At 38.6% G+C, this 26,872-nt stretch overlaps 1 protein-coding gene and 1 pseudogene across 1 annotated transcript; one reads left to right on the top strand and one right to left on the bottom strand.

Moving 5' to 3' along the window:
• Positions 1-585: 585 nt before the first annotated feature.
• On the top strand, positions 586-26,359 carry Chmp4c (charged multivesicular body protein 4C). The gene is made up of 5 exons (XM_026384231.2): positions 586-775; positions 20,710-20,887; positions 23,301-23,415; positions 25,949-26,102; positions 26,295-26,359. Exons 1-5 carry the CDS (start codon positions 586-588, stop codon positions 26,357-26,359), a joined length of 702 nt encoding a protein of 233 aa, XP_026240016.1.
• On the bottom strand, positions 19,069-19,484 carry LOC113179664 (small ribosomal subunit protein eS24 pseudogene; annotated as a pseudogene).
• Positions 26,360-26,872: the final 513 nt, after the last annotated feature.

Here is a 26,872-nt window from a genome sequence, read left to right as displayed (position 1 = left end):
ACCTACAGGACACACACTTATTCACAAGAATGGAGACCTGAGCGCGCGCGCGCGCGTACACACACAAGTACACACACACACACACACACACACACACATACATTCACATACACACACACACACACACACACACACACACACACACACACACACACTATCTTATATTCCACGTAGGCAGAGCGCACTTGTTATATCCGCGATCAGGTACCGCACAAGCCCCCAGGAGCCATTCGCATCCCTGGGTGCGTCCCCAGCGTGGATCAGGCAGCAACTTTGGCGCAGTCTTCCTGCCCCTTTCAACTTTTCTCTGCTCTCCCACAACTCCCAGAGGGCGGGTGGCGCCGGCTGGCCGCCTCGGAATGGGGTGCCCTCCCCTCCCGGTAGCGCTGAGGGGCGGGCCCGAGCAGGCAGCCAGGAAATGCCCAGGAGTGTGTGTCACCTGCGCCCGCAACTTGTTGATTCCCGGGAGCGTCGTCTGCTGGGTCTGGACTTTCTCGCCCCCTTGTCCCCTGGGCGCAGCCCTGGGGAGATACGGAGACGCCCCGGAGACGCCCCGGCACAGCACTATCCCGCAACTCCACAGCCATGAGCAAGTTGGGCAAGTTCTTTAAAGGGGGAGGCTCCTCTAAGACCCGGGCTGCTCCCAGCCCCCAGGAAGCCCTGGCCCGACTTCGGGAGACTGAGGAGATGCTGGGCAAGAAACAAGAGTACCTGGAGAACCGAATCCAGAGAGAACTGTCCCTGGCCAAGAAGCACGGCACGCAGAATAAGCGAGGTAGGCTGGGGTCGCGCCCCCAGGCCGCAGCTCTCCCACCTACCTCTGGCCCCTCCTTCCCTTGGGGACCTTGGGGAGCAGAGCACCCTGGTCCCCCAGGCGGCAGGGTTTGCTTTACAGCCTTTCTAGGAACTGATGCTGGACCCTAGGGCCCGGTGATGAGGGTAAGCTGAGCAAGGTACTTACCTGTATGGCAAAATGTAAGAGAGCTTCCAAAATCTCGAAATGAGCAATGCTGTTATGCCATATTTAAAAGACTCAAATTAATAATAATAAAAAAAGAATCCATGAAGGACCCCAAATCAAGTGTTCAAATCAAGTCATGATAGATATTATTGATTCTTTTTCTCTGGTATCTGGTATGTTATTCTATATGGCACTTCTTTATTTAAAATTCTTTTTTTCATGGGATATTTTGTTTATTATGAATTTTTGTATTGATTTTGAGTTTTAGTACATATTGCAGTAAATGTTATTTATCTTGAATACTGAATTTTCTGACACTCCCTTCAATTTTGCTTCTGGCTTTCCTTTCTCTAGTCCAGCCCTCTCACTCCAGTACTGCACAATTAAGTTTTCTGCTGTATGTTTGTGTACCAACACAAATCACGCATAAATCTCCAGTGAAGCATATTCTAGTTTGTTCTGGCTTACTTTGCTCCTCAGACTTTGAAAACTTTGGCTGGCTGTTGAGTAGTTGAGATCTTTAAAAAAAAAAGTTGAGGAATTAAATATTAAATTTCCTATCACTGGCTTTTACCACACACAAGGGACTTTGAGTCAGTAATGATTCTTGGTTCTCCTGTTGCACCTTGAACTCTTTGTTCTTTGCCAGAGTTAATTGGTTTCTACAGTATATGGCTTTCTCTCTAGGATTAGATCCAAATGGTACCCATGGCACATATAAAAACCCAATGAGAAGATGAAGTGGTTTGCTCTTATAATATCAGGCAGACACAGAAATAGAAGTGATAGAACTGGACTTTGCTTACCTCCAAACCCTAAACATCTGCATCCTCAAGTTGGGCTTCTTTAGTCATGAAGAAGCCCTGGGAAGATTGAGCTCACCCTAATGATGCTGCCATTGTTTAAGGCAGGAAAGGAATGGTGTCTCATGGAGTTGAACTTGACAGCCTGCTTCTTCTTGTAAATGTAGGCATGATACTTTTATGGCCAGTTATTACTGGCAATGAAAAGGTCAAGTTTCATTTTTCTCTTCTATTGCATATATCTTTTAGTCATATTAAAGCTTGTTTTAGAGCTAAATAGTGGTTTCTATTTTTACTTTATGTCAGAAAATATTTTAGGAAGTTATTAAATGGCAGTTTCTAAACTGAGACCATATCATTATGGGTTGCTAAAATATCACTGGTCAAAAATGTCACTGGTCAATCTGTTACTCCTCCCTTTTTCCTCAGTTTGATATGTACTCTGACATTTGCTTAGTGCCTGTCAAGGCATCTTTCGACTTTGTCATCTATTTGGATTTGTGTGTAGTTTTGTCTGCTGTGGTTGCTTAGTAAATATTGGTTTAAAATGATCAGAAAAACTGAATATCTCCTTTACGGAACTGGTAAACATGTAGGTTTGCTTTCAGAGAATCACATGTAAAATAATATGTGTTTTATTACTTCTTTTTCCCCCCCCAGAAATGTCCTCCAATTGGCAATGCACCAAAGTGTGTCAAAAGCTAACTTTGTAAACACAAAGAAAATTAAAGACATTGTTAAGAGCCCCAGTCTAACTTCCTTGAATCAGGGAAATTACAGATGCAAGTGTAAAGAACAAGTCACCAATTGCTGTTAAGAAATTCATCCATTCTTTGCCATTTGTACTTGGAAACTTCACAGGTGTTATCCCAGGCCTGGTTCTGCAGTAGCCCTTGCAAGTAAGCAGCAGAGGCTGATTAGCATCAGGCCATCTATTGTATAAACTATGGAAAGAATTCAGTCACAGCCCTGTGCATTAGAAATGCTCTTAATATCAATATCTTCAAAATGTACAAGATAAAACCAAATGCTGAATGTTTTCTTTGATATAAGGAGGCTTATTCATAGTGGGATTGGGAGAGGGAGCATGGGAGAAATAGATGAACTCTAGATGGGTCAGAAGGGTTGGAAGGGAAGGAAGAGGACTGGGGTTATAAATGATGGTGGAATGTGATGATCATTATTATCCAAAGTACATGTATGAAGACATGAATTGGTGTGAATATATTTAGTATACAACCAGAGATGAAAAATTGTGCTCTATATGTGTAATAAGAATGTAATGTATTCTACTGTCATATAAAAAAGAAAAAATGTACAAGATAACTTCATATACATCTAATTACCTCTGTTAGACACTATTGTCACACTCATAGTAACTTAAAACTCTGTATACTCAGTACTAAATGGTCCCCATGCTGCTTTATGTCATTGTTAGAATGGCTGTAATTTACATTGTAACCAGAGTGAGATAGTGAATGTGCAGTTAAAGCTTTGCTTCTAGACTTGGTTGGTCAACTAACACCCTGCCAAGTTTACAGCTAGCATTGCATTGAAAACTAAAAGTTCTTCAATGAACTGTTTCTGTACAACAGAAGCCTTGACAACAATCTAAATGCCCACAAGGAGTTTTACTGGAAAAACAAGTAACTTCTAAGTTAGCAAGTGTTAGAAGTGGAATCTCATTGGTGAAATTGTAGATTGGCTAAGGTAGATTTAGAGACACTTCCTTGTCCCCCATGTCCGAACTTGTGAGAAGAATCTACTAGGTACATTACTACTTAAAACCAGGTGGTATCTGAAGTTTGATCTCAAATCAGTGTGGCATCCTGTCATTGGTTCTGGTGGATTTCTGATTTGAGTGCATCTCCCATAGGGCACAGCACCTTCCAGGAAATGTCACTGTCAGCCTCAGTGAGCCTTTCAAACAACGTGTGTTGGAGCATCTGAAGGACATAGAGTCGGGAATTCATTGAGCTTTGAAACAGATTGACAAACTGTTTATGTTTGCTTACCAGTGCATGCTTATTTAATAATGTATTTGCAGAATTTAGTCAGAATCTTGTTTGCATGATCACTTGTAGAGAGGCAGTGCAGAAATATCTAATTCTCCTCATCTTAAACTTCTTTTGAGGTTACCGTAAATATCTATCAAAAAGAATCTAAGTATGCATAACCAAATTGACTTTGTGATAACCATAATATCATGATATTCAATATTGATATTGGAGGCTAGGGATATAGCTCAGTTGGTAGAGTGCTTGTCTCACATACACAAAGTCCTGGGTTCAATCCCCAGCACCCTCCCCTCCCCTGACACACAAAAAGGTTCTGTTGGTCCAAAGGAGTATCACTTAGAGTTGGGTAATGTGGTGCATGTCTCTAACCCAGCAACTTGGAAGCTGAGGCAAGAGAACTGTAAGTTCAAAGGTTAACCTCAGCATCTTAGCAAGACCCTATCTCAAAATAAAAAATAAAAAGGGCTGAGAATATAGCGTAGTGGTAAACTGTCCTTGAGTTCAATTCTCAGTACCAAAACAAGTGAAGAATAACAATTGGAGCAAGATTCATAATTTAATTTTTTAGTTCTTCAGATTACTATCACATAACACCTGCTTTTACAGTTAGTGCTCTTTTTTATACAAAATACAACTTACACATGGCTTAATTTTTTTCCCCCTTTCTGAACTCTGTCACCTACAGCAGTTTTTAGTCTTGGCTGCATAATAAAGTCCCTTGGATGCCTGGAGTCCGCTCCTGTAGATTCTGATATAACTCTCAGGAATGGGTTTAGGCATCAGACTTTAAAGAAGTGCTTCCAGCTGATTCTGCCCTGTTGCCAGGCTTCAGTATCAGAACTCCAAATCCATAGTAATGTGAATGAGATAGAAAAAACAGGTCTTTTACTCTCCCAGTGCTTCCTGACCCCTCTCACATCATGCCCCCATGGCAATGATTATTTATACGCCTCACTGGGATATGGCAAGTCACCTGGAATTTCCATGCCCCAGGCTGGTGGGCCTCCAGAGTGTCAATTATCTTAGCCCACTGCAAACCTCTGCTGCCACATTGGTTTGGCAACATACCTTAGAGGTTACTCTTCTAATTCCTTTTTGAGGTCTTTTTTTTTATAACATCCCTGACAGATGGCCGTAGGGATTTTGCTCAAGTGCAATTTCATGATTTAATTTTTATAATTTAATATAAAAGAACTTGGTGTCATAGTTAAGAACCTAGCCAGGCCTGGGCTTGATTTCTAGCCCTGTCTGTCACTTATCAACTCTGTGACCTTAAATCTGACACTTGGAACCTCTCTCATTTTCCATTTTTTCATCTACATAATGTAGTGATAACAGATACTTAGAGTTTTGAGGATGAATGACATTTCTGTGTAAAGCACTTGGTATACTGCTCTATAAATATCTGCCTTGGTATAGCATAGTAGCATTTTTTTTTTTTTGAAGCTGAAGTCAGCCCATTTACCGGCCCAGATTTTTGTCTCCTTGAATAATGTTGAACCGATGTACTGTATCTCTTTTGTGGGACAACAATCTTTTCTCTGAGAGTCCTTTCCCTCATTCTCCTTATTTTTATTCCCTTAGCAAACCTCCTTTACTCTGCTGAGGTTTGTCCCCCAGGGCCCAGTTTACAGTGCAGCAGGTGAGACACCCAGGACAAACCTGTGTGACCTGGGTGAGTGCCGCCTAGCATTTTGCACCTTACCTGCTCCTTCTCTTCTCACCCTAGTCATGGCCCTGATGCTTGTCTTGTTGAGGGCTGAGCAACAACTCCAGATATGTAATTAAATGAAAGAAGTGAATTCAATTTGTGGCTCTCTGTAGGCTTCAGCTTGCTGATCTCATAGGTTAATAGAAAGAAAAAGCTAAGACAGACAGGAATAAATTTGTCCCAAAGCTCTCCTTGGTAATATTACATATGATTCAGGGGAATATCTGGTGCTGAGGCTGCTCCCCCAGTTCGTCAGGTTGTATGGTGAAGTGAGTCGGTCGCCCAGGCAGAGCGTCCTCTACTTGAATGAGCTATCTTGCTTTGGAGTCTGGGCTGTGTGGACTGACAGGGATGGATTTGCTTTCAGAGTCATGCTGCAGACATGGTCTGCTGCAGAGCCGCAGAGCAGGGGTGTGTGCACAATCCCACTCTTATGTCAGTGATAGGAACCTCCTTGGTCTCTTGATTTTGCTTTTAACTGTACTTGTCATAGGGCTGAATTCTTCCACGCTCACTCACCAGTGACCAGAAGGACTTCAGTGTGAAGAGAATCACAACACAGCCAGCTAACACTGAGGGCAAAAGCATGGCTCAGGTAACCGCAGGACCCTGGCAGAAGTCCCCTGGGTGATATAGCTTACCTGGTGACCTCCTTTCTGAAGAGTTTCTCAGAATGTGGCTCTCCAGTTACCTGCATTAGTGTTCCTTCTGGATGCTTATTAAAATGTTTGCTCACCAGAACTTGCTAAATTTATTAGGTATGTAGTCCACATATCTGAACTTTGAGGAAGCAGCTCAATGATTCTGATCCCCACCACACTTGAGGGCCTGTGAAATATTATTCAGTGCTCTGTTCAACTGCAAGAAACTAATCTCTATTCTGTTTTCTCCCCTTATCCTATATCTCTTGATTTTCTCCCTCTCTGTTGTCATTCAGATACCTGGATGAGAAATATTTACCTACCATCCCCTCTGTTTACTTCTGAAGAAACAATTGAGGAGCTTCTGGCAGATCCTTATAGCCATCTGACTCAGTTTCTTTTCTTTTTTTTAATGACCCAGTTTCCTTAGGGACATTTATATGTCTATAGGTGGTACAACTCAACCAGTTAAGGAGGGTTTCAGATTTATCTAGTATTGAAATTACAACTGGGCATTCTCATATATTGCTCTGTTTGCCTTTGTTTATCTGATTATCTTGTACTATACTCAATATTCCAGTGCCTGGAGGAGAAATTTTCTTTTTTTTTACTGGATGATTAATTAATACCTAGGGTAGGTCTTCCTCCCCAATCAACTGTCCCTCTCTCTTCCAGAAATACAGATTGTAGAAATGTGAAGAAATGTGATCCTTCTCACAGCCTCTACCCCACCCACGTTTCTCTTCCTCACATAGACAGTTACCCCATAGTGGGGGACCCTAAAACATCTGCCCCACTCCTGAAAATCCCCCTTGCTTAAACTATGATTTTAAAACTTCTCACCCCCACCCCCACCCACTGCCTCTGTCTCCCTCTGATCCTGACAAGGATCCCATTTTGACTTAGGCCTTCACTCACACACCTAGGTAAGGACCAGCACAGGGTGCCCTGGGCTTGTTATCGCTTTTGCTCTATCAATACGTCCTCAGTTTGTGGGTACTTTTTCAGGTGCCCATGTGACTTACTTTTTTATTTTTTTTTTATTTTTTTTTTTTTAAAGAGAGAGTGAGAGAGGAGAGAGAGAGAGAGAGAGAGAGAGAGAGAGAGAGAGAGAGAGAGAGAGAGAATTTTTTTTTTTTTTAACATTTATTTTTTAGTTCTCGGCGGACACAACATCTTTGTTGGTATGTGGTGCTGAGGATCGAACCCGGGCCGCACGCATGCCAGGCGAGCGCGCTACCGCTGAGCCACATCCCCAGCCCAACTTACTTTTTTGAACTAGATTTGGGAAGAGTTAAAATTCCTAGCCAGAGGAGGACCCTCTCCTCTTATGTAAACCAACATGTCAAGCTTGCATTTAGTGCTTTACATTTATTTCTATTAAACATTCTATTTTGGGTTAAGAATTTTAACTGAAATTAAATTAAATTCATAACTTAAAATTTAGAATTTTTAACTCCAATTTTATTGCCCTTTATATGAGCTCTTTTAGTTGAATCAGCCATAATCTTTTTGTTGTTACAGAGATATTTGTTAAAATATCAAGTAAGACAGAAAAAAGGACAGAACCTTGTGGCTTTCTACTGGAGACTTCATTCCAAGATAACTTCTGCATGATCCCGACAATGTTTCATCTAAGATTCAGCTACCCCATGATAGATCAGCACTCAATGAGTTAGCTCATTGAGTGATCTCACCCACAGCTGTTCTTAATGGTGCCGACATGTTTCTCACTGTTTAGAGCTATTCATTTTAGATAATTTTCAAAATAATAGGAAAGGAAAAAATGTATGCTATTCTAGACAATGAGATAGAAGGTCAAATATCTAATACTCAGGTTTTGAAACTTAGATATTTAAACTCAGTTATTCATCTAGCTATGAATACACCTGACCTACATTTCAACCCATTATCATTTTGCTTATCCCACTTTTTTCTCTTTTCTACACAAAATGCTCTTAAGTACCTTGTGAATCTCATACCTAAAACCAAACTATCTTCACGTGCCTGGGGATTATGGAACTGATAGTGTGTTAGATTTATCACATTCACTAAAGAGCTCTTCAGAATGCCACAGTAGGAGGTTCTATTTCAAGAGATGAGGTTTCAAGACTGTGGTCCTCAGAGCTTTCTGTATGATTTTCTTTGCTAGATTAGAAAGCCAGCAAGTGAACTTTCCTTGAGTCAGCATCCAAAGAAAATATGCCCATAAGGTTAAACAGTTTGGCATTTTTAATTTTTGGTAACTCATATGGACTTGTTAGTAATCACAGTCTTATTTTCTAACTTCTCAGAATTAAAGTGTACGATATTACAGCTCTAAAATTGTTCTGTCATGTTCGTGTGGCACAGATTTTGACAATTCACTGATGCATTCTGGACACTTCCAGAACATTTGGGACTCTTTGTAATGTTGCATAACACTACACCCACTTTTCTAAAACATTAATGAATTCGAAACAGTATTATGAATATTGAAACATTCATTATTATTCTTCATTTAAATTCCACCAGAGTAGGAAGACACTATATTTGGGGAAACATGTGTGTTAAGAAAAGAATGTGAGTTTTCTTGTTGTCTACTTTTTTTTTTCAGCTTATTGAGTCAGAAAAAATAAGATAGAGTAACATAGAAAATCTGTATTAACCTGTAACTATACCAGAGTCAGAGGACTTGATACAGTTTCAAGAAACTATGGCAGAAGAGAACTGTGAGCTTACCCACATGTGTCCTTTTTTTTAACTCTTTTTTTAATATTTATTTTTTAGGTGTAGATGGACACAACACAATGCCTTTATTTTTATGTGGTGCTGAGGATCGAGTCCAGGTCCCACCCGTGCTAGGCGAGCGCTCTACTGCTGAGCCACAATCCCAGCCCCCCACATGTGTTCTTAGGTGTTGATATGTTTCTCAGTATTTAGAACTATTCATTTAAGATAATTTTAAAAATAACAGGAAAGGAAAATGTGTGCTACTCTAGCCAATGAAATAGAAGGTCCAATATCTAATACTCAGTTTTTTAAACTTAGAATTCTTTGCTTGGAATGGGCATGAGTGAACTGTGCTGTTGTTCTATTTGTATAATAAGCTTGATTGCATGTACTTTTTTAATTATACCAGATACTTAATATAACAGATAATATTGAGGACTTATTATTATTTTAAATCACATTCTTGATCTTCCCCCTTAGTAAATGTAATCAGGTTAATGCTTTCAGTACACATTACCAGTGATTTTAGTCTCTCCTGCTTCTACGGATTATCCTTTGGTAGAAGTTCTAAGAAACACACTAGACAACCAGTGAGCTAGCTCCTCAGGTAGGGACAGGCCCCACTACCATAGCCCTGTGCAATCTCATTAATCTCTTCCTCAGTCTAGCAATCTAGTGACTTAAAATACCAACCCTGTAATCACTACCCACAGAAGAAAACTCCCTCAAAAAGGAAGCAAGCAAGAATGGTGATTCTAAAATTACAGGCAAAGAAAAGGAGCTCATTCTTTATGAAAAGTTAGGAATCCTGCATTAGAAGTGAAATCCTTGATGAAAAATTAAAATTTAATGTCAAGCATCTAGCTTAAAGGAAATGAAGGCTTCAAAAGAAGTTTAGAGAAAAAAAAATCATGCAACCCAATGTTTGACAAGCACTTTGGACATTTTGTTCTCTCTTTAAATAATTCCCAGTGAATCTTTTTGACTTTTTCACAGAGTGTTGTAGGCTACATAGTCATAATGGGTGTGTCTTATTTTCTGTGGCTGTGACATTGTTCTGTGGGCCTTGCTCAGTAAGCATGCTGTTTACATTACCACTTATTTTGAATTTTTATTTGTTTCTTTTGAAATAGAGTCTTGATATGTTTACTTGGCTGGTCTCAAGACATCTTCCCACCTGAGCTTCCTAAGTAGCTGGTACTACATGCACATAGTACCACTCACAGCTATACCATTTCTTTCCACATATTTAGCACATACAGAGTGAAAGTAAATAAATCCTTGGAGTTTGAACAAGAATATTATCCTAATGCAAAAGTTACACTCTGTTAACTGCAGAGAGAGAGAGAGAGAGAGAGAGAGAGAGAGAGAAAACAAAAAAATATGATTATGTTAAACTAATTTGTATACTTTTCAAAGATTGTATATGCAGCCAGGTGTGGTGGCCCATGCCTGTAATCCCAGCAGTTTGGGAGGCTGAGGCAGGAGAATCACAGTTCAAAGCCAGCCTCAGCCATTTAGCAAGGCCCTAAGCAGCTTATCGAGATCCTGTCTGAAAATAAAAAATAAAAAGGTGTGGTGGGGATGTAGCTCAGGGGTAAAGTGCCCCCTGGGTTCAATCCCCAGACCCCCCCCACCACACACACATGAAGATTCACACATACGAGATCCCATGTTATATCATTTTGTGAGCTTTAAATATTTAATAATTTTACTCAGGAAAACTATCTTGATTTGTTGAGTGTTACTTGTCTTTGAAGAATTAGAGAATAGTATAGTGTGATATTAATTTCAGGATAAGTATATTTCTAAAGAGTTTAAAATACTAATACTCATCTTGAGTGACTCCAAAATTTGTTGACCATAAGTTCTCAAAGGAGTGGTCATAAAGTCATAGACAGATCTAAAAGGAATATGGTTTGTTGGTCCTTGAAATTCAAGTGATAGAGCAAATTTGTGGTTACTTGCATAGTGCTTCAAACTATTGCTGCATCACATGAACAAAGAATTTTTCCAACAAGTAGAAAATAGAACCACATTAAATATATACATAACATTTAAATAACATATTACATACATAGATGTATATATTACATCCCAAGTACACATATACCCTGTAAAATTAAGCATAAGAAGCTATTTGTGTTTTTTCTGTTAACATTTGCTGATTTCGTATTCATACCATTTTTCTTATATTCTAGGTGACAGGAGGTCCACAAAGATTTCCAATTTGTGAAGTTATGAATAATACTAGTAGCAAGTAAAATATTCAGTCAGTTATGTATTCTGCCTAGTGTCAAACAATTAATTAGGTTTTCACAAAGAATATCAAGTAGATTTTAATTAATGTATTGGTATGTTGTTCCAATAACAGATCACTTCTACTTGCCTGGCAATTGACCTCTGTAGCAATTAATTATAAGGGATGAGAGTTTCACTGGGTATTTAAAGTAAGTCTTTTTTGCTACATTTCTGCTTTTTCTATAGTTCAGGGTTGATAGCATTTTTGGATCATGAGCTTCCCCTTAGGGTTTACCTCCTCTAATATTCTCCTGTATGCTATCCTGACAGCAAGAATGGCCTCATCCTCAAAAGCAACTGTGAACCATTTAGAATGAGGCGATGAGCATTTTTTTCTGTTGGAAAATCACTTTAATTGTCCTTGTCTATTTGTTCTGTATCTGGCGAAGGAGGAGGGCACTGATCCACTTATCTTTTGCACTTTGTAATATTAATCAAACACTATGTTTTCAAATACAAAATGAGGTCCAAAGTTGTGGGATTGCTCACTGCAATATTCCACTTCCAAATGCTCTTTCCTCAGAAAATCTCTGATTTAGCTTCTCCAATCTCATTCCCTTTTACTGTTTTCTCAGGCATCTGTCTTGCCATTGTATAATCCCATATTTCATTGTTGTGTTCCAGGCTTTTTTTTTTTAGTTTGCTATTTACCCTTCTTATGACATTTAATATTGGGAGACCTCTGAAAATATGGAGGTTATATATAAGATCCAGCTGGTGTGGCAAGCCGGTGTGATTTGCTCTATTTGTGAGGTTTATAGTTCCTGGTGTCCAATATATCTCAGCCAGAAACTTCATATTGGTATGAGATTTGCAGTAGGAGAGAGGTCATGTTTTTTTTATCGATCAGTGTATTGAGTATACGTGTAGATAGTCACTGGGCTTTATCTACATTGCCTCCTCTCTGAAGCCTTCCTTGAGAGAGAGAGAGAGAGAGAGAGAGAGAGAGAGAGAGAGAGAGAGAGAGAGAGAGAGAGAGAGATTCAAATCTCTCCGTGTATCCACTGTACTGTGTACATGTCTCATTCTCACTACGACTTGAGATGGAGAATGTTACTTATGCATGTTACTGTACTTGGGGGCAGTGCCTATAACATAGCAGGTGCTTAATAAATGCTTCTTTTATTTATGTGGTGCAGGAATCCATCCCAGGGTCTTGCACATGCTAAGCAAGTGCTCCACCACTGAGTTGCACCCCCAGCCCTAATAAATGCTTACAGCATAGTGAATAAGCAATTGAATGCCCATTTTGTATTTTGCCTTTCTGAGTTTGTCATCTTGTTCCTTTGTTCCTCTAGTTCCTAAAAGCGCCAGGCATGTGGTAGATCCTTCATAGGTATGTGTTAGGTTACTGAAATAAATGAAAAAAGAACATTCTTTGAATGTGCACAAACCGAGGAAAATTCATAATGGGATGTCCCTGGCTAAATGACTGTTAAAATTTCCTAGTATTTTCTCAGCTGTTTCCAATCTAACCTGTGACTTTGAACAGAAAGATTTTATTTTTATCCCACTTGTAAAATGCTTGTGACACTTATTCAGATTGTGCTTTCTGAGAACTAAAATCATGTACCACAAATGGAAGGCACTGCTTAATTTACGAGGTGATTTGTATGTGAATATGAACAGGGTTTACAGTAAACTTCCTCAAATAAAACCTGATCATGAGATTCCCCAGTTAAAAACAAAAGATGACATAACCAATTAGCTCTCTTAAGAACTCTCATAACTGGCTTAATCTTCAGACCCTCATCTATTAGTTCTTCCTTCCTTAGAGCTCATCCATTCATAGAGAAGAGCTGACGTAATGCAGTTTCATATTTTATGACCAGGGTTGTCTGAAGTCACTGGATAAAATGGCTCCTTAAAGGTTCTTCCTGTTTGCCAGGATTAGCAATGCACACATTTATGCATCCTAGATGAGAAAACAGACTGACCTTTAAAACCAACATGCTTTACGCATTATACAAGCAATGAAGCTACAGCCCTTTTTTGCTATTTTAAGTTCTTTGGAGCAGATGACTGAAAGTCTTCCTCCTTTCGCAGCAGAGTTGTATAGGATGGCTTTTATTTTGACTAAAGTGGATAGTTCTTGCATTTCATTCTCAATCTCCAGTGGTCAGCAGTCAGGACTCTTCTGTATTGACTTATGTTCTCCTGAACATAAAGCACATTGTTCTGCAGCTCCATTGCTAAAGGGACATCACTATTATGTGAGAAGACTCTTGGCTGTTTCTCCAACACAGAGGGATACAATAGGTTCTTTTGTTTTAGAAAGAAAGTTGCCCAGTTCTCACCAGCTGCTTAAAAACACATGCTGGGAGTCTGGAAAATGTAATTAAACCTTCCAAACAGGTTAAACTACATGGTTCTAAAAGTGTCCTTTGCCATATCAGGAGCTATGCTTGATTTGCAGCATTTGTTGCATGCCTTCTCAAAAAGTCATAGTAGTAGGGCTGGGGTTGTGGCTCAGTGGTAGAGTGCTTGCCTAGCATGTGTGAGGCACTGGGTTCGATCCTCAGCACCACATATAAATAAATAGAATAAAGATCCATTGACAACTAAAAAATATTAAAAAACAAAAGTCACAGTAGATGTGAGATCTAGTCATGTAGGAGTCATTGGTTTTACCTATGCAAGATTTATAAAAAAAATATTTAAATCAGTATTTAAAATTAAAATTTGGGGACTTTGCTTGCAAATCCAGATTTCTTACTTCTTTGGAATATATGGGGGGCTAGGCCATAGACAGAAGCCCAGAGGTGTTGCTTCTATTAGATCATGTACATGCTCTCTGGTCTCTGGGTCCCCCTTACTTCTCTTGAGGTCCTGAGTCTGAGGCTGAGGCTAGTGTCCAATGCCCTGGCATTGGACTTTTTTTTTTTTTTTTTTTTTTTTTTGCACTAGAGGTTGAACCCAGTGGCGCTTTATCACACTGAGCTACATCCCCAGCCCTTTTAATATTTTTTATTTTGATATAAGTTTTGCTAAGTTGCTGAGGCTGGCCATGAACTTGCAATCCTGTTGCTTTAGCCTCCCGAGTCATTGGGATTAGAGGTGCGTGCCGCTGTGCCTGTCCTGGCACTGTTTTTTAATGTTACAGTAGAGAAACGTTTCTCTTTCTCATAGGAGAGAAAAGAAAGAAAGCCCTTTTCCTGACCCTCTGTCTGCTTCACTTACTTTCCTTACCTTCCTGGCTCTGTCTGAGTTTGGGACTCTGGTGTTGGCCAATCTGTTGTTTGCAATATGGGAATTAAAGATGAGGTCCCAATCCTGGGTGAATTTCACATTTCTCCTAAATATTTTGAGAGGCAGAAACCATGTGTTAACATAGGCATTTAAAATCGTGTCCGAACCAGAATTTATTAATAATTACCATTTTGCATATTGTGTGTATCTCCCCATTGGGGTTCCGACAACCTATGAAGGAAATGGCCATGAGGACAAAGACCCCTGATATTTAGTTATTATGCAGTATGTGCTAGGCATGGCACTAAGCATTTTACTCGTGTTATTTCATTTAATCCTTAACAACTGAGTAAGTTATATTCCCATTAACCACGAGGCTAAGCAAGTTATTTAAAGCCATATAGTTGTATATTGAGGGAGCCCAGGTTTGGAAGCAGGCAGCTTCTCAGTTCTATTGTTGTCTTCTAGGTGTTGTTTTTTTTTTTTTTTTTTTTTTTTTTTGCTTTTTAAATATTTTTTTTTTTATTGTTGGTCGTTCAAAACATTACATAGTTCCTCATACATCATATTTCACAGTTTGATTCAAATGAGTTATGAACTCCCAATTTTATCCCATATACAGATTGCTGTATCACATCAGTTACCCTTCCATTGATTGACATATTGCCTTTCTAGTGTCTGATGTATTCTGCTGTCTGTATTATTCTCTACTATCCCCCCTCCCCTCCCCTCCCCTCCCCTCTAGGTGTTGTTATTATTGCAGTGAGGGAACGAACGTCAGTAAGGAGAGTTAAGGGTACACATTAAGATTATTATGCGCAGTTATTAAGTGGTAAAGGTAGGATTAAAATATAGGTTTGGAGACTCCAAGACTTCTTTATACCAAATTATATTTCTTAATTTAAAAAAAAATCTATAATTTTTACTAGGAAATATGGCATATTTCTTCATGGAGAACTTGTAAAATTTTCTGGAAGGAAATGTTCTTGGGTCAGTAGGTACCACTGCACAGAACAGCCTGGCAAGTGAGGGAGGAGACCCCCTGGAAACGTTCCAGAGTGCTGGGGGAAGAGATGTGTATTTGCTAGTCAGCTTTTTAGGATTCTCTGCTGGAAACCATGGTTTGCTGTACCTATTGAAATGCACAGCAGTTTTGTAATATTGTGTTCCTATTATGGTGAGTTATACTGAAAAAAAAAAGTAATTTGTTTTCAAGGGTTATCACAATTGGGATAGACAATCTTATTAAGAATGTTATATAAATCACTGTCATTGATAGTAATATTTAGTGGCTATGCCCCTGTCATTCACAGGGGCTATATAAATGATCCCAGTTCTTATAATTCCCAGGACTGATTTAATCCCCATTCCCAGAACAACAAACTAAAGCTCAAAGAAGCAAAGCGACACATCTGTTAAATTGGGCAAGAAGGTCCACACTCCATACTCTTTTCACTGGACCATGCTGTTATTGTACTGTGGGGCACAAAAATCATGAAATTTATTCATTTAATATTAATTTATTCCATCATCTTTAAAATGGCTTATTGTTGTATGTACTCTTGTGTGTGTTTTTTTTTTTTTTGTGTGTGTGTGTGTGTTAAGTGGCATAAATTGTATCATGCACACAAAGCACTTAGCACCAGTTTGGCATATAGAAAGTTATTCAGTAAATGTTACTTTTTTTATGTATTTTATTGACCCAGTCGTAGGAACTGGACAAGTTGCTGGAGAAACAGAGACGTAAGATGCTCTTTCATCAAAATGTTTATAATTAGGCACAGGAGAGATGGAACAGAATAGATTTTACAAATAATTACAATACAGTGTGGTAGATTCAGCAGCAGCTGTGGATCCACAGACAGAGGGGGTAGCCCAGGGGGTCAGCTGGCCATTCTCCCTGTGCATTGGAGAAAACCCTCCTCCAGATTGGTCATTAATGTGGTAAGGCTCTCTTAAGTGTGATCTTGTAAGAAGGTCGTTGAGCCAATTGACTTAAGAAAAAAATGTTTTAGTTCTTTCCTAAAGGACAGATTAAGCAAATAGGAGCTGTTCTATAATTAAAGTGTAAATGCTGTTCAATAAAAGCTTAATTGTGATACCACACCCAAAGAGGAAAACAGCAGAGCCACAGTGGGTAGGGAGGGTGGGAAGGAAAGTCACCACTGCCAGGAGGGAGAAATATTCCACAATCAAACAAAGCCTTTCTTGGGCAAAGGAGTCCCCAGCTGTGTGCTTGCTCCCTCCTGTGGAAGGAAGCCTGCTGGCATTCCCACTTGTTCCACAGAGCCGTGGGCAGCCTTCTCCTTCCAGGAGAGGCTTCGGTAACTACAAGACACACAGCAACTTACACGAACCATTCTAGCCTTTCATTTATAAATATGAACCTACAAGAGACAATCAGAAGCATTTTGAGGAAGGGCAGTTATGCAAAAGCATCAAGGTAAGCAAAGCAGACAATGGAACCCAAGAGAAGAGAGAGAGTTTCAGAAATGAAAGGTGGAAATAAACACCTTGTATTGAATCTTCAGAGTTCAAGAGGCTATTGCATCTTTGAGACAAGAGAATGCTGCCATCAAAATCTGCAGGTAGAAAACAAGAAGTTAGAAATTAAAAACATCATTTAAAAACCAATTAAAGGGCAAGAAAAAGGTAAAATGAATACAGGTGAAGATTTACTAGTAATCAGGAAAATAAAGTCAAGACATTCTCCCTGGATATAGATCAAAAAGATGGAGAGACAAACTAATAGGTTAGAAGATAGAGCCAAAGAAGCTGGTATCCATCTCACAGAGGTTTCAAAAGAGAGAAAACAGAATGTTTATGTGGGAACAGGTGATGGTAGAGATAATTAAAAAATAAGTGGGGATTTCAGAAGAGAGTGACAGAAATATTGGAGAAGAGAGAAGAAATAAAAGAAATAATGGAATACTTTTTTTCTCAAGCTAAAAGAAATTTTTATTCTAATTCTTCATAATAAAAATGCTTATTTGGAAAAAAACAAAAGATAAAAGGCACATGCCTAGAATTATCCTAGGGAGATTTCATGACTTTAATATAAAAAAATAGAATCTCAAATACTTTCAGAGGATAAACAAAAAGGCAAAGCATTTACAAAGAAATTAGAATATTTTTAATCAAACTTTTGAGATGTTGACTACTGCAAAATAGCAGAATAGAGTCTTAAAATTTTAAAATATTTGGCATCTAGAATTCTGGAAAAGTCTAAATTATTATTGCAAGTTTGAAACAAAATAAAGATGTTTTCAGACCTATAGGTATTCAGAGTTTACATCTATGCACATTTATATAAGTATATCTACAGTATTTTATCTATATGCTAAAAAATACTTTGCTGAAAAACAAAGATTCACTTCAGTAAAATTTAAAAAGCCATCAAAGAGAACAATGTAGAATATAAGAAGCAATAGTAAGAAAATAAGCCACTAAACATACAGATTAGGGTAAATAACTAGTGAAATTGTGCATATGAAGCTTATTATTGAGAAAGAGTCCCTTAAAAAGTTGAAAGAATAGCAAGAAATTTGTTAGTCATCTCGAACTAAAAAAAAAAAATTGCAGATTATTTAGACATGTGGGGTCTGAGGTGGGAAGGGAATGTTGTTTGGGAATAGTAAATTATAGACTGATTAATTTTCAATAGGGTTACAAAATTATTTAATTATATGTGTATATTTTAAATACAAGTGTGTTTGTTAGGAGAATAAATTTAGTATATGCACAAACTATAGTGAAAAAAATGAACAAAAATACTTGACTAATCTACATAAAGAAAAGAAAGCCATGAAGACAAAATGTACAGCAATCAGAAAACTCAAAGTTTACAGTAAAAAGACCATATTTTGTAAAATCAATTATTGTAATAAATGAGGCTATGGCTACATGCAGTGGAACATGTCTGTAATCCTAGTGGCTCCTGAGGCTGAGACAAGAGGATCACATTTAAAGACAGCCTCAGCAACTTATTGAGGCCCTAAGCAACTTAGCAAAATCTTGTCTCAAAATAAAATATAGAAAGGGCTGGGGATATAACTCAGAGGTTAGGTACTCCTGGGCTCACTCCCCAGTACCATGCCCCTGAAAAAAAGAAGACCAGAAGACCCAACAATAAAAATTTTAGAAGAGGAGAAGTTCATTTGGGATTCACAATTTCAGAGGTCTTAGTTCAAGTACCACCAATTCCATTGCTCTGTGCCTGAGGTGGGCAAAATATCAAGGTGGACAGTTGTGGTGCAGGACATGGCCACCAGGAAGCAGAGAGAGTGAGAGAACTCCCCTCACCATGGACAAAATATAAACCCAAAGTCATGCCCCCAGTGACCCTCCTCCTCCAACCACACCCTGCATGCTTACAGTTACTACCTAGTTAATCCCCATCAAGGGATTAATGCACTGATTAGGTTAAACCTCTCTCGTTATCTAATCATTTCACCTCTATGCTTTCTTGCATTGTCTCTGAGGAGAGCTTTTGAGGGATTCCTCATACATAAACCATAAAAACATTCGAGTATATGCTATTTTTAATGGGCATTCTAAAAAAGGGCAAATAAAATTTTGAAATAGAGGTCCATGAAAAAGTTTATTAAAAGCAAACTGTAACCAAAAGAAGGCCAAAATGTTATTATAAGACAAGATGGAATTTAAGGAAAAAAATATAAGTGGGACATAGGATGATATTTTGTGCTGATTTTTTCAAAGTCCTTGCAGTTTATTAACCCTCTTGTGAAAAACTGGCACAATTGCCACAGAGAGTCATGGTAGAGTCTTTACTCTGCATTTTGCTGGCTCTAACACTGGCCTTTGCAGTTCCCCTGACTCCCTTTGTTCTATTCTTCTGTTCCTTTCACTGTTTTCTTGAGGTCTTTGTCTTCTTGTGTATGTCAAGTCTTGCAAGCCTATATTTGTATTCACTTTTCTTTGCATAACCCAAGGAATTATAAGTCATGCCAAAGCCATCACCAAAATGGGTTCTAAATCCAAAAACAAAGATGATGTCTGGGTGGTCTTGTACATTTTGACTAGATTTTCCTGAGAATCTGTTTTATGTACTGTTGTCTTCTCAAGGTGAAGGAAATCAGTAACCATTTGTTCCCTCTGAAGTGGTCAGTTGGTCATGGACTTCCTGGTCTGGATATGAATGTGTCATTCATGATGGTGGCTGATCCTCAAGTAGCCAGAGAGGGTTGAAAAGAGCTTCACGGATGACTAATAAAATCTATTAAGAAAATACAATGCCTATGAGTCTGTGTACCAGTGAAAAAACAATGGAATAAGTAAATTTTGTTGGAGTTAACAAAAAGCAATTCCTGCAAACAGAAGGAGTTTTCTCCCAGAAGTATCTTGTAATAACTCATCTGCTTCTGTCCAGATCCACAAACTATTTGAGTTCTTTTGTCAAATCCATTTAATTATCTTTATGCTAACATTCTTCTTTTATTCGTTTCTTGCACTTCCCCCAAATGCTTTATCAAAAATGAACATTTTAGGTGGCTCAGCAGAAGAGCACTCGCCTTGCAGGCATGAGACCCTGGGTTCAATCCTCAGCACCACATAAAAATAAACAAGTGAAATAAAGGTATTGTGTCCAATTACAACTAAAAAATAAATATAAAAAATGAGCATTTTAGGGCCTGATAATGTTGCCTTTCAAAATGCTAAAGTCAAAGGACTCTTAGTACATGGCATATGGGTTTCAAATTGATACAGGTAAGATTATCTTGCTAAGGGGTGAATAAGAAGGTTATTTGGATATTGTTTCTCTGAAGGCAATGTTCTTTGATGACACCCATATGCCATGTACTCCTTGAGGATGACTCTAACTGCACTGATTTCACGGACACTTGGTTAGATGTAACCTTAATGGCCATTTCTTAATCATTTCAAATCAAGACATGTAGGTCCACACTCCAGGATCTGGTTCCAGCTGCCACCCATTAATGGTCTAGCTTTAAGCAAGTCACTTAATTAATCTGCGTCTCCATAAACTCGCCTTTAAGGAAGCAGGACTAGAATTGACAACCATTCAGGTCCTTTGCTCCTCTAAAGACTTTTTTTGTTTTGCATAGTTTTACTCATATTTTTATCTTTTTAGAAAAATCCAATATCGACAGAATTTTTTTTCTGTGTTATATTTCATGGAATATTATAATTGACTTTGCAACCTCTGTTATACCTTCCAGATCTTTGGAAGAAAGCATAACGCAGTGTTTGAGAGATGTCACCCTTTAGTGTCTCAGGAGTGTTTGGTGTGAGCTTTGTCTTAGGTATCATCAGTTCTGAGTCTGTGGGTGGTGTGTGTAAATGCCTTGAGTAGTGTCTCTTCCCTTATAAAGGTGGTCTCTCCCTTGTCTAGCTGCATTGCAGGCGCTAAAAAGAAAGAAGAGGTTTGAAAAGCAGCTCACTCAGATCGACGGCACCCTTTCCACCATTGAGTTCCAGAGAGAAGCTTTGGAAAACTCCCACACCAACACAGAGGTGTTGAGGAACATGGGCTTTGCGGCAAAGGCAATGAAAGCTGTTCATGAAAACATGTGCGTGACTTTGTTCTCCCTCTGAATCATAAATGCCCTCAGTGTTGGGAAAAGCCCTTGAAATTATATGATGATTTTAGCAGGAATCTCTTTACTCATTTGAGGCTCTTTGGCATATTGAATGGAATGCTTTCTCAGAGGTAAATCAGAGGTTGCCATGACAAAAAAAGGCGAGGACAAACCAACCAGCCATGAAAAAAAGAAGGGTGTACATTTTTATCCTTCATGTTTCTTAGTTCTCTATGATTGCTTGAAATTCCATCGCTGTACATACCTTAATTCTGTAATTTTAAAAAAACCTTTCAATGTCAACATCTGTGCAGACATTAGAACTGAGGAATAGTGGTTGTCCAACTTGGGTGGGAATCTGAGCTGTTAAAGGGAACAGATTCCAGGTTCCTGGAAGTAGGATAGGATTTTTTATTTGTTTGTTTGTGTTTAACCAACTTCCCAAGTGATTCTGATACCACCCAAGGTTTGAGAATTTCATAGAATAGATATAGAATATAGAGAGAGTAACAAGTTATGGGAATGAAATTTTATACTTTGGGGCTCAAATTTGCTGGCTTATCATCCTACTGCCCAGGGACAATCCCTTGGGCAGATTGCTTTCTATCTCTCTGATTCAGTTTCCTTATCTGTAAATTGGAAATTTCAGTGAGATACTAGATGAAATGCACTTAACACAGTTTTCAGAGTAAGCACTCAATAATCATTCATAGTGGTAGTGGGGCTGGAGGCAGTTTGGTTTACACCCACATTGGGAAGTAAATGCCAGTGACCTGATCCTTTCCTGGTGTTGGTCATGACAGTGGAATCTTGGTCAAAGATGCATAAGAGCAATGAATGCCTGAGGGATGTAGACAGATTTGCAAGGATAGAAAGAGTGGAGAAGGCAGAGGCTGGGGCAGTGAAGACAGCCTTGTGAACATTTTCTTGCCTTTGTGGTCCATTAACAATCAGCCACCATTTTGGCAGCTTTAGAGAGGTCATTAGATTTGTTATCAGACTCTAAATTCTCTATGGTTGCTGTAAGCTGGGTGCTGAAATGTACAAATTAGTCTCTCCCCAGGTAGCTCAGCAGCATCACACCATTGTGTTCCTTTTGAGAAAATTTCACACCCAGCCCCAAACTTTAGCAACACATTTCTCATTCTCCTTTTAATAAATATATTCATTATAGATATAATAGTAAGGATTGGAGATAAAGGGTGTAGGAGAGTGATAAAAGTATTCTTTTTGATTACTGCATGAAAATATGTCAGAGTACTCTGTGGTCATAGCATATAGAGAGAATCTGATAAACTCAAAAAGAGTGATTCTACTGGGACACAAACTTTCAGTGTTTAGGTTACTTAATAATGAGAGACACAAGACAGTGTCTCTCATTATTAAGTAACCTTGTATCCAATCAGCTTGGCCTAGTTTTGGAGCTGAAGGAATGATATGGAGACAGAGTATTAGAGAGACATCTTAGACCCTGGGGACACCAACAGCTTACGCTGTTAGGTTAGCGGCCAATGGGGCTCTGGTGCTAGAAAGTGCCTTTAAGCCTTCTTCACCTAGGCCCATGGCCACATGGATTCCTTTGCTGTAGTTGCTGATTCTTCTGGGGGACCCATAGGCCAAATCCTTTTCCCTTTAATAATCTCCTGGGGCATCACACTATGGGAAAACCCTCAGGGCAGTAGGATCTGGGGTATTATAGAAATTAGATCTCTAGTCTCAGAGTTCAGCTTCTACAAATGCTGCTTTCAGAAAGTGGCTATTGAGAGCTGCCATACATATCTCCATCTTGGTGGTCCCTGGTGGTTCATGGTATATCTCCTACAGAAGTAATATATGGTAGTATATATCTAAATTTTTACAAATGCCCTTTTAGACAAAATTTCAGAATGGCCCCATAATTTCTGTTATAAAATAATTTGATTTATAGTAACTCCTAAAGGTATTGGATATTTACTTAATATTTAAAATATAGGTGCATATAAAGGATTGTTAAGTTTTTTGAAATGCAAATTTATCAACTTTATATCAGTGGGAATTTTTGTTATGTTACTGAAATAATTAAGAGTTTATATTATGGGCTTGGGATATAGCTCAGTTGGTAGAGTACTTGCCTTGCATGCACAAGGCCCCGGATTAGATCCCTAGCACCACACACACACACAAAGTTTATATTAAATTGACTCATTGTGGTGGGGTTTGGTGGTATATACTTATAATCCCAATTACTTAGGAGGCTGAGGCAGGAGGATCACTTCAGCTCAGGAGTTTGAGATCCGTCTGGGCAACACAGCAAGATTCCATCTCAAATTTTAAAAAATCCACTAATTTTTCATATGGGATTATGCCTAAATTTATAATTTTAAGGTAAAATCCTAAAATATTTCAACAAATTATTATTTGCTAGGGATCTGAACAAAATAGATGACTTGATGCAAGACATCACAGAACAACAGGACATTGCCCAAGAAATCTCAGAAGCATTTTCTCAACGGGTTGGATTTAACGATGGCTTTGATGAGGTAGGTAACACAATGGTAATGTGGTTTGTGGCTGCTATACCACAAGAGGGTAGCAGCCTAGCGGTATGTAGTGGGTAGATTCTTTTGTTCCTTAGAGAATAAATGATATTTGTTGAAAATGTACTTCTTTTAAGGGGGAAATTAAGAGTTAGTAGCTCTGATTTAAAGGAAAGATTAATCTAGTTTGGCAAACAGACTCCTAATTAAGTTTTCAGCTATTAAGGAAAAGCGGCATGTGATTATGTAAAGTTACTGACTTTTAATGGTTGGAGTCTGAATAGCCCCATTAGGAGGGATCGAGTGCTCACACATCTGGGCAAACAAAGCAGACTGTGCTGCTTTGCAAAATGCAGGCATCATGCTTTGTAGATGTTAAATTAGAGGTCTGGCTGCTTCTGTTTATTAGTCAGATTATGAAACAACATAATGTGGGGTGGCATTATTAACACATACATTCTGTTTAGATTAATCAGTCTAATAATACAGAGAGGAGGTAATTATGTTGGTGGTGTTTGCACTGTGAATTTCAGCTGCGCTACTCAAAGCATACACAAATAGGACTAGGGCATGTTTAAAAACATGTCCACATACTAGAGTAGCATAGCAAAGAGTCCAACTTCCTTCTATGTGATACTAAAAACGATGTTACATCTAACAAGTACAATGTGGCTCCATGGAATCCTAGAAAGTGAGAATTGAGTGATAACCGAGTTTAAAAAATGGCATAGATCAGGGGTTGGCAAAATATGGCTTGAAGACCAAATCATTCCCTTTGCTTGTTTTTGTCTTGCCTAGAGCCAAGAAGGTTTTTCAGTTTTGTAGTATTGTAGAAAACAACTACAAAGAAGACTATGTGATGGAAAGATATGTGGCCTGCAACACCTAAAACATTGCTCTCTGACCCTTTATAGGAAATATTTGCCAACCCTGGTGTTGACTAACAAGCATCTAATGCATGCATTATGGCATGGTGGAAAGGGCCTTGGGCTTATGAGGACATCTTAAGTCCCTTTACTTTTCTCACCTGTAGTTTTCTCATAGATAGAATGGAAACTCTTGGTCACTGGATTATCTCCAAAGTTTACTAAATTCTAAAAATCTTTTCATAAATGATCAGATAAGAGTTTGGAACTGAAAGGCTGAAAATGATGAGGAGATAGCTACTGTGTCCATCATATTTCCTGAAGAAAACATCAATATCTTTCTGGTGCTGTTGGTAATTGTCAAGTACCCATGGCATTCTGGGCATGCATTCAACATAAAGCAGCTCATTCTGCCATTACCACAGTTACTATGTTTGTTTTTTGAGCAGAACTAGGCATCAGACTATTCATTCTATTATCATTTTATTTATATAAACTGAGGAGAAGTGTAAAGCACTTAACCACACTCATCATGCTGTTTCACATGACCTGATGGTATACACCTTCTTATTTTATTTTTAAATTGCAATCCGTTTAATAGAGGTCAACTTTCTGCAAATCTGATACTCATGAATTTGATCAATGAGTACTTGGCTTAAGTATCTCCTCTCTTGCTCCATGGTGTTATTAACCTTACTTTAACATATTTGTTTACATGGCTTTCTCCCAAATTTAAGCATGCACTCCTTGAATGTGGGGAGTGTGGATTCAATTTTGCATCTCTAGTACTGAGTTCAAACTAAATTTGTGGAATCAAGAGTGAATGAATGAATAAAGAATCTACCTGGTTGATTATAAGGGTGTCCCAGGTCATTTCTAATTGTGATAACCTAAAAAATTCAGTGATGGTAAATTTAATTTTGACTCTTGACTTTTTCCTGAGGGGAGCTGATCTCCATCTGAGATTTATGGAGGCAGGTAGATGTGAAATACTTCAGGTTATCTCAGACCTGGTACAAGGTGACGTACATCCATAAGATCTCAAACTAATGTTGCCTCTCTACAGCTTTTGTTCAGGGAATAGTTTAAGATTAAACCAGACACTCTTGGACCATTGTTAAAGAAATACATTATACCTGTCTTTGAACTGAAGTTGTATTAACCCAAGCACACACATGATTTATGTTAACTTTGATGATTTGATAAAGGTACCACAGTATCTCTGATTCTTTTTATTTTTATTGCATTATGGTTTTTGCCATACTTACTGTTCTATTTTCAATAGCATTAGCCCAAATAAAAATATTTATTTCTTCCAATTAAAGTTTCATCGCTTCTCAACAGGAGAAAAGAAGAGAGCATATTGAAAAAATGACAGGCAAGGTGTAAATTTCCCAGAAACTGAGATTATATATTCAGCTAGCACAAATTACTTGAATGGCTGTTTACTGAAGTATTATAAGATTAACTACAACAAATTTGCACAACCCAAAATATTCATTTTCTAATCATTGCTCAGTGTTGCAAAAAAGACTTAGTTTTAAAATAAATATTCCATTTCACTGGGTTCTCACATATCAATCGGGTAGCAGATGTTCTTGTTATTGTGTTTAAGGAAACCCACTTCTTGAAACGTTAACTCGGTAATTCTTCCTTTCTCCTACGTTCAGGATGAGTTGATGGCAGAACTTGAAGAACTGGAGCAGGAGGAATTAAACAAGAAGATGACAAATATCCGGCTTCCCAATGTGCCTTCCTCTTCTCTCCCAGCACAGCCAGATAGAAGGCCAGCCGCATCCTCCTTTGCACACCGATCTCGAGCAGGTCTCTTACCCATCTCCACTACCCGTGTTCTCACAGTTTCCTAAACATAATAGCCAGGTCCCTTCCTTTAGTACTCATTTACATTTGATTTCATAAATAAACACATTTTATGTGTAATTCATACCTTTTTGTAGGCTGAAAGTGGGAGTGATGCCAATGACTAATTTTTTTAAATCACTTTTTGTGTTCCAGCCTCTTCCAGGAGGGTAGAAGACGAAGACGATGGTATCAAGCAGTTGGCAGCTTGGGCTACTTAATCTAATGTGGAATTTCCTGAAACCGAAATCGATGAACTATGCATGAGACATAAAAAATATTTTTGTCAAGTTCAGAAGTTAACAAAGACCCTGCTTTATATTTACACTGGATGAGTGAATAATTGCCTTTTAAGTAAATGTTAGGAAAGGAGTTTTGTGTAGACACAGAATGAAGGAGGGAGAAGGACCTCCTGGTAGCTTCTGAAAGGATCCCTCCATGTTGATGGTGGGGGACACACGTCTCTCTCCTCTGTTGGCTCCTGTATTTCCCGTCCTTGAGTTGATGTTCTCTCTCTATTTGTTGAAAGCTGAATTCCACTGACATGTATGATATGTAATAGTTTACAAGCCATGTATGAAGGACACGTTTAGGATAGCTGGGGAAACGTCTTTTCCTATGTGAATGCAAGGTTGTGTGTTGTCTATCCACGTCGCCCAGGGTAAACCTAAATATTCGGAGTCTCTTTTAGGAAAGACTTCTGGTGGGGAAGTCTCCGTATGAGTCTATACATA

This window comes from Urocitellus parryii, chromosome 7, assembly GCF_045843805.1.
Source record: "Urocitellus parryii isolate mUroPar1 chromosome 7, mUroPar1.hap1, whole genome shotgun sequence".
In the NCBI taxonomy this organism is placed as follows: Eukaryota; Metazoa; Chordata; class Mammalia; order Rodentia; family Sciuridae; genus Urocitellus; species Urocitellus parryii.
The sequence above is the reverse complement of the archived record's forward strand: the minus strand, read 5'-3'. Positions and strand labels throughout refer to the sequence as shown.

Bases quoted from the DNA above. Each gene is read 5' to 3' on its own strand.
- Chmp4c (XM_026384231.2), top strand. From the start codon at position 586: ATGAGCAAGTTGGGCAAGTTCTTTAAAGGGGGAGGCTCCTCTAAGACC. The intron at 776-20,709 runs GTAGGCTGGGGT...TCCCTTGTCTAG, and splicing joins CGGCACGCAGAATAAGCGAG to CTGCATTGCAGGCGCTAAAA. The intron at 20,888-23,300 runs GTGCGTGACTTT...ATTATTTGCTAG, and splicing joins AAAGCTGTTCATGAAAACAT to GGATCTGAACAAAATAGATG.